Source organism: Mirounga leonina, unplaced genomic scaffold (genome assembly GCF_011800145.1).
Source record: "Mirounga leonina isolate KUSES-001 unplaced genomic scaffold, KU_Mleo_1.0 Mir_447, whole genome shotgun sequence".
Lineage (NCBI taxonomy): Eukaryota > Metazoa > Chordata > Mammalia > Carnivora > Phocidae > Mirounga > Mirounga leonina.
In genome coordinates, this window is record NW_023270757.1 from 1,426,086 (window position 1) to 1,438,333 (window position 12,248).

General features: G+C 44.1%; 1 protein-coding gene across 2 annotated transcripts in view; it reads left to right on the forward strand.

The window, feature by feature from the left end:
• Positions 1–12,248, forward strand: part of SLC24A2 (solute carrier family 24 member 2) — a 244,652-nt gene that overhangs the window by 171,402 nt on the left and 61,002 nt on the right. Inside the window, exon 4 of one of the 2 annotated variants that reach the window (XM_034987922.1) lies at positions 8,946–8,996. The exons of the other annotated variant lie outside the window; for it this stretch is intronic. Within the exon in view, the coding sequence (XP_034843813.1) occupies positions 8,946–8,996 (51 nt within the window). The remainder of the gene's footprint in view (positions 1–8,945; positions 8,997–12,248) is intronic. 2 annotated transcript variants of the gene reach the window in all.

Genomic DNA, 12,248 nt, shown 5'->3' on the forward strand with positions numbered 1-12,248 from the left:
AGCAGTTGAAGTCCCTTTTGAGCTTTCCTTTTGAAAATCAAAACTTAAAAGATGACTATATTTTCTCTTTCCCCAAGTTGTACTTTCTTTAAATAATGCCAACAGTCTCCATATACTTGATGTCAGATTATACAAAAGAATATGACATTCATAGACTTCCTTTGTCATGATGTAATTGGTCATTATTTTTGTCATTCTCCTCCTTTTACCTGTTTCTCCTCCAATATAAGCTTGCAAAAGGATGATAGAACAAGTTTCTAATGCTAGGTCACTTATCGTGACTTACTGTGTTAGCCTGGATACTCATCACTCACTGGGCTTTGGCGCAATCATAGAATGATGGCTCCCATTGATGAAGCACTTCCAATGTTCCAGGCATCGAGTGAAGCCCCTTACAACAATGCAATAGGGAGTACTATAATTAGCCCCATTACAGATGAGTAAACTAAGGAGTATCTTATTACAAAGTCACATATCTAATAAGAGTTAAAGTCTGGATTAGAACCCATATCCATTGACTCTAAAACTTATACTGTGCTACAAGATCTCCATGTTCTGCATCCTGGTGTGGTCTCTTGATACCAGGTTCACTCTGATTTTGTAAAGATCAGAAGAATGCTACCCATTTGAAGGAAAACCAATAGATGCCTTAAAGCCATAATAACACCTACCATATGTTTAATGAACACTATGTGTCAGTTATGTGTTAAGGACCTGCAGTCCTCACCACAACCCTACAAGACAACCATTATTGTTCCCATTTTATAGAAGTGTAGGAACAAGAGTATCGGAGAGGTTAAGTAGTATGCCCAGGGTCTCATGGCTAGTACACAGCAGACCCAGTTGTCAAGTCAAGGTCTGTAGGGCTCCAAACTCGAAATGATACAGCTATTATGCTCTATCATCACTTGCTTTTCTCTATCCCTTTGGGGAGAAAAACATTCTGGCAGAGTGTCAGTACTTCAAGTTATGTTAAGGTTGGTATTGAGATTTTTAATTACACAATTAAAAGGATATCCTAAAGCCCAGGAAATCTTTTTTTAGCCTCACTGTTTTGGGTCAATTCTCCTGCCTAGGTTGCTTACTGTTTTTCTTTAAAAATCCTTCCCAGAAACCTGCTTGCTCTGTCCTGTACTCTCTCCTGCCCCCAACCCACCTCAAAAGGAAAGCAACAGAACAGCACATCCAAGTCCCGTTTTTCTTGCTTGATCATCAAGAGCATGTAAATTACAGTGAAATATGGCCTGAGTCAGCTCCTCACAGGACAGAAATCAGTAATCATTGATATTGCTAAGCAACACCACAGAGGAGCAAGGCTGCAAATTAGGTGGCAAATTTATAAGAAGTCAGAGTATCTGGGGACTCACTTGGGCATTTCATTATGAACCATCTGGATGATCCACAGTGATGACCACACATTTTTGTTCACTGTTCGTGGATGATAATTCCCATGTAATTATACGGCACCTCCCTCTGTGCTCCTAACTTACCTCTCAGAACCTTCCACTGGATTTTTCATAATCCAGATAGTTCCTTATAAGATCATTGGGAACAGTTACACCTAATGGTCAGCTTTCATTCCTTCCCAAAATAAGATTTGAAACAAAACAAAACAAAACCACTCCATTGGCTTGTGTGAAGGCAGAGCTGGCTGGGCAAGAACACGCATAAGGAGGGAGTTAGTCACAGGATCCTAGCAGCTCGTGGGCCTGATATGGGCTCCACCTTGGTGGTCCCAGAGGAGCCTGAGGCAATTAGATTCAATTGGTTCTAAGCCAGAGATGAGCAGACTGCGGTACTTACACCAGGTGAAATCTATGAGCTTGGAGAGAGACAAAGAAGTGAGCCCGAGTCCTTGACCCTCTGGAGAAGGATTGCCTAGGAAGGATCCCTCCCAGTTCCAATAATCAAGCTGGTCTCATTTGTTCACTCATTCATCCAAATAATATTTATAAGAAAGTTAGACCAAGCAACCTGATTTTAAACCAAGGATTACAAATCGATGAGCCAAATATGATCCAGGTGGTGTTTTGTTTTGTCATTGTTTTTTTTCTTAGAGAGAGCAGGAGTGGGGGAGGGGGATGGAATCTCAAGCAGACTCCCCACCCAGCAAAGAGTCTGACGCGGAGCTCTATCTCACGACTCTGAGATCATGACCTGAGCTGATATCAAGATTCAGACACTTGACTGACTGAGCCACCCAGGCACCCCTCCGGGTGGTGTTTTTTAATTTGGAATCCCTTGCCAACATTTAAAAAGCAGACATAAAAAGCCAGATATCTGGCTTCCCTTGAATAATCAGCAGGCCTCTCAACACTGTACCCACATTTCCTCGTGGAGCTGGAGGTCACTGCCCATTTAGGCATGCACTGTCCAGGTGTCCCTAATCACGCCTCTCTCTGTCCTTGTCTCCAGCCCACTCTGCTCACCTCCCTACCTGGTGCCAGTGCTTCATTCATGCTTTGTCAGAATGCCTTCTGTGCCCCAGACACTGGGCCAGATGCTGGGGACCGATCTGACTCCAGATTTGGCCAGTGATGTAACATCAGTGTTTTGCTGGGAGCTGGGGCCCCAGAATGATGTCAGCAGGTGGACATAAACAAGGAAAGGGAGAGTGGGGGCAACAGAAATATTAGCAATGACTAACCAATGGGTCCAGGTTTGTGGGGAGCCTGAAAAGGAAGAGTATTTCACGAAGGGGCGAGATTCAGAGGGCATGAAAATCAGGTGATAAATTTCTGAGCGGTCTATTCGGAAATCCTTCTTGAAGCTCAATAGCTGATGGAAGACGATGCACCAGCTGAGCCCTTTGTTTTCATTTGCACAGTTCTTGCCTGGCGTCCAAAAGCCTAAGTAAGTGAGAAGTTTTCATCTTGCAGAAGAAAAAGAAGTACAGATTAGCACAGAAAGGGAAGAATCAGATGTGAAAGAACTCCATGGAGCAAAAGCCTCTCTGGTAACCCCTTGCATGTGACATCTATGTCTGGCCACATGTAGTGGACAGCTGTCCTTGGGCAAGCATGCACACATTAGGAGCCTCTTAGGGAAGCTTAACACGTGAACATCATCTCCCCCCCCCCCCCCCACAACAGAATGGTAAGCAGAAGCTTTGGCAGTGAGTCAGTACTTTGAAAGCTTCTTTTGAGTGAGAATTTGAAGGTTAAAATATTCCTTTCCTTCTGACTTGAATAGGAAGTGAGGACTTATGGTTGTTTCCTCGTTTAACCTCAGTCTCTCCAAGATCATTTTTAAGTTAAAGAAGTTACTGGCATTGGTATGAATTTGATATAAAAGAATAATGACCAAAGAAAGCCTTTTAATGGGAAGCAATTAATTGTGGCGGCTCGTGCAGTCTTTTTTGAGGCGACGTGAGACCAAAAGCTTTACTCTGGGCTGTATTGGAAAATACCTTTTAACTCAGAATTCGTGCTTATTGTGACGCAAGTTTTCCACATGAGGCAAAGACAAGAGAGAAAAGATAAGGCTGGATATGCTGCAAGAAAATTAAAAATTATATAAATCTGCAACTGTAAATGCTACATTTATCTTGGGGAGTGGGATGGGAGATTACAGATACTCAACTGTCATACTCCCCTCCCCCATTCCCAACATTTCAATAATAGAAATAAATTCACAAATTAAAAAAAAAAAAACACCCTCGGGCTAAAACTGCAACACATGGTTCTGGAAGTTAACCAGGGCAGCCTTTCACTAAACGGAAAGTTTTTTCTTTAGATGGTTTTCCTTGTGTTTAAGGGAAGAAGCCTGGGTTGGGGGGCGGGAGCAGGGTGTTGTTGACTTGCACATGGCAAGTACAGACATTGACATTGGTGCCCACCTGCAGAGATAATCAGAGTTTGAATAGGATTCAACCTATTAGCAACCTCCTGCTAAGCTGAGTTGATGTTCATTTTGGACCTTTGGCAGACAATGAGGAGGGGGGTACCAGATACTAAGGATGTCTACACCATCCCAGTGCAAAGCGCTTTATATACTTGGCCTCATCTGATCCTCCAAAAACCCTCCTGAGAAGAGGTACTTATTGTTCCTGTCCCCACTTTATTTTTTTTAAGATTTATTTATTTATTTTAGAGCGAGAAGACAGAGCATGAGCAGGGTGGGGGAGGGGGCAGGGGGAGAGGGAGAGAGAATCCTCAAGCAGACTCCCCACAGAGCATGGAGCCTGAGGTGGGGCTCCATCCCAGGACCCCGGGATGATGACCTGAGCCAAAATCAAGAGTCAGACGCTCAGCTGACTGAGCCACCCAGGCGCCCTTGTTCTTGTCCCCATTTTAACTGAAGAAGAGACTGAGGCTCAGAGATGACCACCCAGCTCATAATTAGTAGAGCCGCTACTCTGAATCAGCCATCTTGTCCATCTCACTCAGAAGCATTCTTAACCTTGATAATGATGTCAAGAAGTTTCAGGCATCGGTGCCTGCCTTCCTAACTTCAGCTTCTAGGGAAGTTTAACAAACCACAGCAACCTAAACCTCACTGTCATTTGGGAGCTGTGCATTTATGTACTTGAAGAAATGTGAGGAGAGCATGTGATAAGAGGAAAGCACTGTTCTGGGTTCTGTTGGAAGAGATCTAAGAGGAAGAGGGTCTCTGCCTTCAACATGTGGATAACCTGGTTGGAGAGACAGGGTTTTGTGCAAAATTAGAAAGGCAGGTGCCTAGGTCCCGAATGGAACACTGGTGTTTTTTAGATGGATAAAGTGTCACGTGCTATCCCAATGGTTACAGTCCACGTTGTGACCTTCCCCATAGATCTGAGAGTAGGAGAGGACTGATGAAGACATTTCTTTTCCATGCTGGCCCCGATGGGGCACGATAGCCTTTATTGTTGAGCAACAAATATGGATTTAAAACCTCTTTAAGTAGTGTTGAATTTGCTTTAACAGACGTGTGTAAAATACCAAATTCTCTCACTGCTCTGCTCCATGTCCCATGGGTTCTCCTTCATGCTACTTGGTGGTGCTTGCAGTAGTGAAGCTGCCCCTTACTGACGGCTTAGTGGGTGTTATTATTCATCTATTCTTTACCACAGCTTTATGGGATTGGTACAGTTATGCTCCTTGCAGCTGAGGACACCGAGGCTTAGAGAGGCCAAACAGTTTGCTCAAAGTCACACAGCTAATAAGTGGTAGACCATGGATTCAAGCCTACACTCTGGTTTCAAAGCCCATGTCCTTAACTTCCACTTGCTACTGAAAATAATCCTTCATGGGTTGATATAATCCAGTATCTGTACACACCTTCTTGACAGGTAAGGCAACTGTACTGAGAGACTATCTTTTGTATTGAGAAAGCCTTAATTTTTAGGTCTTCCACATTGAGTTCAAACTAATACCAAAAATGAAGAAGCTCTTTGACTTAAAAAATGAACAAGTAATCATTTTGTTTTCCTATCAGCTAACACTTAAGTAATAAATACTTGTTCTCCCTGATTTCTCTCCCTCTGTTTTTCATTCCAATATTATGAACCCAGCATAGATGCTGCTCTTGGCTTTTGGTTTTATATATCAGAATTTTGAGGCCCAAAAGGTGAGAAGTCCCTTTTCTCCTGCTCCTGTCTGGGGAGATTGGCTGAAAAGGGGGTTGAGAAAGCCAGAGGCCTCAAAAGTGGAGCTGAGAAAGTCAGTGTTGGAAAGGAGAAATCTGTATCCATGCCGTTCTGGAGAGAGGAGATTAGGAGCCCAAAACACTAGCTCTTATTTACTGATTCTTTGAGACTGAAGGTAAGACCCTTCCCTTGACTTGTCAGTGAGGAAGTATGGACAGGAATAGGGAGGCACCTTAAAGCAGGCCATTATGTTGCAAGACCTGGAAAGAAGAAGACGGAGGAACTGACAAAAGGCTCTATCAGTCCTAGAGATCTGGGAGCATGGATGCCTGTGGCCGCAACTGTCCAAGTAGCGTGAAAGCAGGTGTGGTCACCATGACAGGCGGCGTTCACGATCGCCCTGCAGGCTCAACTCCAACACCAACCACTGGGTTCTGGAATTTTTTCTTAGGCTGTGTGGGCTTCTTAGAGAAATGTTACAGTGAAGAGACACCAGGTGGTACCCAGGATGATATTCACTGGTGATTCATCCCTCTTCTGATCCTAGCTGTCTCTTGCTCAGTTGATATAATGGGTGTTGCTAGTTGGGATGAAACAGCCCTCTCTTGAACTCCCTCACTTCTCCTATCCCAAGGAAACTCAGCTTGGCTGAGGCCCAGTTGGAATCCTAATCCAATGGTGTAATGGTACCTTGGTTAGTCTCTGTGGGGAGTGTGCCGACTGGAGGCCATTTCCCCTTGCCCATGAGTTTTCATTCATGCCTCTCAGGCCCTCTCAGGCCACAGTGGCTGAGACCACTCTCCATGAGGCATCCGTGGTCTGTGGGACACCAGCCAGTTGTGTTACGTGCTCTGGCTGACATGTGCATGTCGTGTTCATCCTTGTCACCTGTCCCACCCCTCTTCCTGCATCCCCTGAGGCCCTGGTTCAGGAATGAGAGCCTCCAGCTCTTGGAGATGCACCCCACTGACCCCAGGATGCTGCCCTGACCACCTGAGAGCATGGGAAGTCTGAGCCCAGCATCTCACTATCTTGTCGCAGTGTGCATTAAAGACGATTCTAGCAGGCTGGTCTCCTTCCCTTTCTTTTCTGTCTTTGCTTTAGTATGCAATGAACAGGATTCCTTCACCTGGGCAAGATGCTCTTCCCTTGTCCTCCTTCCTCCCTGTGCTTTGAGTTGCTATGTCACCTGTCGTTACTTGGCTTTTCACTACTCATATTCCCTCTCTTGCACCATCTTAGCCTCATTTTTGATCTGTTCCATTCAGTTCTTATCCTCTGTCCCATTCATCCAAGGAAGCAGCTAAGAAACAATCTGGACGTTGCTGCAGCAGCAACCGTGTGTGAGCCTTGTCAGACATGAACGGTTCCAATTTCGACTGTGTAAAAATAGAACAATTGAAGAATATGTTTGTATTTATTTATACCTGATCCCACAAGAGATGGGGTAAAAAAATAATCACACCTGCCACAAGCAGATGTTTGACAGTTTGTAATTGGTCCATGAAAACAGGTGTGTGTCTATGGAGAGGTTTCATCTAAAAAGACAGATCCATAAGAATTGCAATGGTGTATCTTTCCTGTATAGAATATGGTTTACACCCCACTTTGCAAAACCCAGAGCCACCCACGTTCTGTTTCCTGAGCAAATAGTTGAGAATAACAGCTGCTTACGCTACCACTTCACCTCAGGGGAAGAGTAGAGGCTACAAAAAAATGAGTTGGCTGATATAATTCATGAACTTACTATAAGATTTTACATGCACACACACACACACACGCATATATTATGTGTAAAGCCACCATGAACATGTGTTTAATATTTATGAAGGTATTTAGATCATTTAAGAATTCCAAGCTTGTGCAATGTCATATGTATAAAAGACTACTGTTCTTAAAATACCCAGAAAAAAATTGTATTCCACTGAAGGCAATCCCCAGGAGTCATTAAAAAGGCTTTCTTGTTATTTACACAAAATTCAATTTCTTACTGAAGTAGTTACGCCTTTTGTCATGTATCTAACAAAACCGGAGTAGGCAGGTTTTTGCAGAAAGATAAGGATGAGGTGATTTTTCTCCTCAAGGCATAATTTTGCATCGGTGTGTTAAAATAGCTTTAGTAAAATTTTAGGCAGGATGGAAAAAGAATATATATAACGTGTGTATGTGTGTGTACATATACACATTATATATATAACATATTTATAATGTATAATACAAATATAAAAGGGAAGAATATTTATTATTGTCTTTTAAGCTATATCCTTCATCTTGTTCACAAAACCTATCAATTATTAGTTGATTCGTATGTGGATTTTCACTGGCTTCCCAAGTTAATGAGCCAGGGAGGCGTTCGGCACAATCACAGGAATATCTCTCGACTCTCATTAATTTCTTGAGGTTTATTGGGAGAGTGTTGTTATGACTAGGAAAAATATTTTTAACCCACTCGTCATGTTGCTTAAAACAATCTGGAATTTTCAGATGACCAAGAATAAAAGTTTCTATTTTAGAACTGATGTAAGAAAACAGACACGGTGCATCCCAGCCTCCTCTCTTTCCAACCCCAGCTGACTCAGCCCAGCTGCGCTTCCTGCGGTGGGGTCCATGACCACGGAGCCCTTGCCGATCCCTGCACTTGGAGGGGCTGCTTGTAGCCTCCCGCCCCCTGCCGTCTAAGGAGCAGCAGGTGACTGTGCCTCAGTCTGGGAGACGTGATTCCTCTGTCACCTGCCTGAGCCAGGTGTCTTCCCTTTTCCTCCCAGAGCACTCTGCACCTTTTGCAGCTCTTCTCAGCAGGCTGAACTCCTGGTATTCACTGTTTTCTGTCGAAAATATGAACTAAAAGTCAAAGGAGAGTTTAGAAGTTGGTTTTGCATTTTGGGTTTTCCCAAGTGGCCTCCTTAATCTCTAGGAAGTGGTTCTGTTGCAGAGGAACCATGAAAGGAAGCTCTGGGCCCGAGGCTCCCTGGCCAGGAATGCCAGGCTGCAAGCCCCACGGGGCCCCGGACATTGTCCTTGATCAACCCTTTCTCTTACAGCATCACCTCTATACAAATGACAGGGCCAAGCCTAGACCCGGTATGAAGTTCTCTTGCCAAGTACTCTGTTTCGTCAGATGTTAAAATAACTGTGTCCTCTTCTGTCATGCAGGGCACATCCTACCCCCAGTAGAATAATATATTTCAAGTGATTTCTGAAAATGGGCCGTGAAAGCTGTCTGCCACATGGGCCCATGTTTGCACATCTCTATATAGTTACGATTGCGGAATTTGACAGTATAACTCTGAATTTGATTAATTAAGAATGTGTAAAAACAAAGTTGTTGCATTACAGCTCGTTCCTTATCTTTGTGTCTTTTACTGTGATGTTGTAGAACTTGGATCATATGGAAAACTAAAATATTATGACACAATGACTGAAGAAGGTAAGAATGATTTTAGAATTGTATGCATTGGCTTTTTTTTTTCCATTTATGGTGTCTGGTGCTTGCCCATTTTTTTTTTTTCATCTTCTTTTCCTCTTTGCATGACTTCAGTGACATTATGTGATTTATTACTCTTTCCATATTTTCGTCTAGTTTTTGCCATCGTGTTTATTTGGGATTGGAGACGTGCAATACCATGGGTAATCATGTTATTCCATTCAGAGACTCCAAACCATCTCAATTGCGTAACACACTCAGAGAAATGGTGTCAGCAACGTAAGCACAAACACACACCCACTGGGTCAGCATTATTTCCTACATGTGCTCACAACACCACACAGAAACATACCCAGTCAACACTCTTCTTTTAATATGCCCTGTTATGCCTTCCGATCTATGCAAAGGAATGAGTGATCTAAAGTAACTCCTCCACCCCAAACCAGCTGGGGACCTGTTTCTGATGCAGAGGGCTGTGGGCTCATCGTGGAACTGAATTCACTGGGGTTCACACTCTGTGAGATTGAGCATATCATTTTAGCCATTTCCCCCTGAGTGGTAAATGAAACCTGGCAGAGATTTACTTTAAAATGAATTTACTAATGAACTCTAGGCACTATCCCAGAGCACCGTCTTGATCCAGTGAAAATCACTTCTCTTGAAATAAGTTCACCATGGAAGAACGATTTGAAAATTCTACTTTCTTGTGAAGGGAGTTATCCTATGGCCCCAGCCCCTATTTCACCCCACACGTACCTCCACCTTGTGAATAAGAAACAATATTTGTGACGCCAAAGAAAACATTTGGGGTTTTCTTACACTGATTCTGACAAGTAATCCAAAGGTAGCCTAGAAGGAGAATCAGCTAATTTTATCTTTTAACATGAGAGAAACTCCCAAATGTGTTGCATATCCTGTTTTCAGCATCTAGTATTTCTAAGTTGCCTTAGCTTGCCAAAGATCTCCTAGTTGCTTTGCATCCGAGAAGTGAACATCTGACAGCCCTTGGTAAGATAAAGCCCTTCTCCTCCCCTCACAACTCTGGCTTCAGCACAACCCCCAGGCCCTCCTTTGTTGCTCTTGCTGTGCTCTCAGTTAACCACTGTGATGGTTTCTAAAGCATCAGGCCATGAAGGGGATCTCAGACTGGGTCCTCTTATGGCCCAGGACCCTCCCAAAAACCTGGGGAATTGAGAGCCCCGGGGGACAGAAAGCTGCCATGGGAATGCGTGTCCTACCACCAAGAGGATAGAAAGACCAATCCAGAATATAAAGGAAGGCTCTTGTCCGAACTCTAATTTTAATCCGTGTCTTCAGACCACTTGGAGTTTCACTGGTGGTTGGCTTGAGAAGCCAAAGCTTTGGGACTCGCTGACTCTATAGTTTGACAGCTCCTCCCAGGCATCTCACTAGCCCCCAGCTTCCATTTCGTGGCTCAGGTGGCAGGTGGGTCTGTTGGCTTCCACCAGACCCATCACAACCCTCTACTTTCTCTCTTTACTCTTCCTGTCCTCTGTCTTCCACCCTTACCTTCCCATTGTCAGGGCAGCTTCTGCCTCCCTGTTGCCTTAAGCACCCCATTTCCTCCCTTACTCTGCTCTTTTCCTGCCTCTTTCCACATCCATTTGAGCAAAGGTTGCCACCCGAGCGCTCCCTTTCTCAGACCCCCTAAACCAGATCAAGTTCACAGTTCAAGATCACGTGAAGATGCACAAAGGCTACTTGCAATCTGATGAGTCCACTTGATAACAACTGGGCTTTCTAGGCAGGAAAACAAAGGCAAAATCATGTCTGGAAGGAAGATCATGGCTAGCCCTTAGCAAGGCTGGGAAATTGTTTAGCGCCCCCCCCTTCCCGGGCCTCCATTCACATTTCTTGTACTTCCCTTTCCCATCCCTTCTTGCATATGGAAGAAGGGATTTCTTGTACTTCCCTTTCCCATCCCTTTGTGTTCCTAGCTGAACATTCATCCCTCATACAGTAAGAGCGAATCGTAGCAAAGGCAGCATTTTTAAATCGTGTTCTATGATGTACTGGTTATATTCATATGATGTCACTAGGAATTTTGCAACAACCCAGAAAAAAAAAGAAAAAAAAGCAAGCAAGCAAGTCTGATTTCATAGTTTACTAAGTGGAAGAGCTTCTGAGTTTAGTTTTTTTTCCCATGTGATATATTCTGCTATATGCGGCAACGCAGAGGAAGTCAGAAAGAGGGATGCAGTTCGCAGTATTTCCCAGACTTCTTAGATCAGAGAACTCTTTCTTCCATGGAGCCTCTTGCGGGACTGTTTTGGAAATGCTGAGGAAGGGTCCTCTCCTCCTCCTGGAATAGGAACCTCTGAAAGATTAAAAATAAACATTCTCCACACGTAGCCATCCCTCAAAGGTACTCACAGAAGGGATACTTTGGAAGAGGAGGTCTTCCTCGAGCCACATCAGATCACCCCCTCTGGCAGCCGCCTCCACGAAAGGCCAGGCCCGGCTTAGCCCTAACTCTGGGATTCTGTCTAAAAGGCTCAAAGCCAGCTCAGTAACTTCAGACCACGCCACAGCCACGTGTGACTTCTTCAAACCCTCGAGGGCCTTTCCCCTCCCATCAGAAATAAGAACCGTGACTGGTGCCTCTTCCATGTCGTACAACTGAAGGAAGTGTCCTACAGACGAAGATGTTCGGGGCAGTAAGCGTGGGCTAGCTGGCCTTCAGGAAATAGCCCGCTCCGTGTTAAGCATCTCTTTTCATAGTTTTCAAGATGTGACTAGCTCTGGAGCAGGGCTTTATTATAATTGCCCATACAACTAGTCATCCTCTGTAGCCCTTTCCAGGAAATTCTCTGGATGGGACATGAGGTCAGCTACTTTAAATGAGGTTTAAATGAGGGCTTGTTTTTTTTTTCCCCTCAAGTGGAGCAAATGGAAAGATGGATTCTCTATGCCACCCCATCTCTTAAGAGGAATTGAGTGATGATTTCCTAAATATAGAGAATTATCCTGCACATCTTCAGCTCCTGATTTTAAGCACCTGCTATATGCAAATTATTTTGCCAGGTGCTTTGGGGAAATACAAGATTAAAAGGTGAGCAATTTGCCCCCACAGAATTTATAAACAGGGAGAGAAATAAGCACTGAGCCACCAGGAAGAAAGTGGTAAGTACCATAGGTATTTGGAAGAAGATGGCAGGCTACACAGGAAGAGGAAGGATTGCTTTCAATCGGGGGGAAGATTAGTGGAGAAAGTGAATTGGACCCCAAGGACCA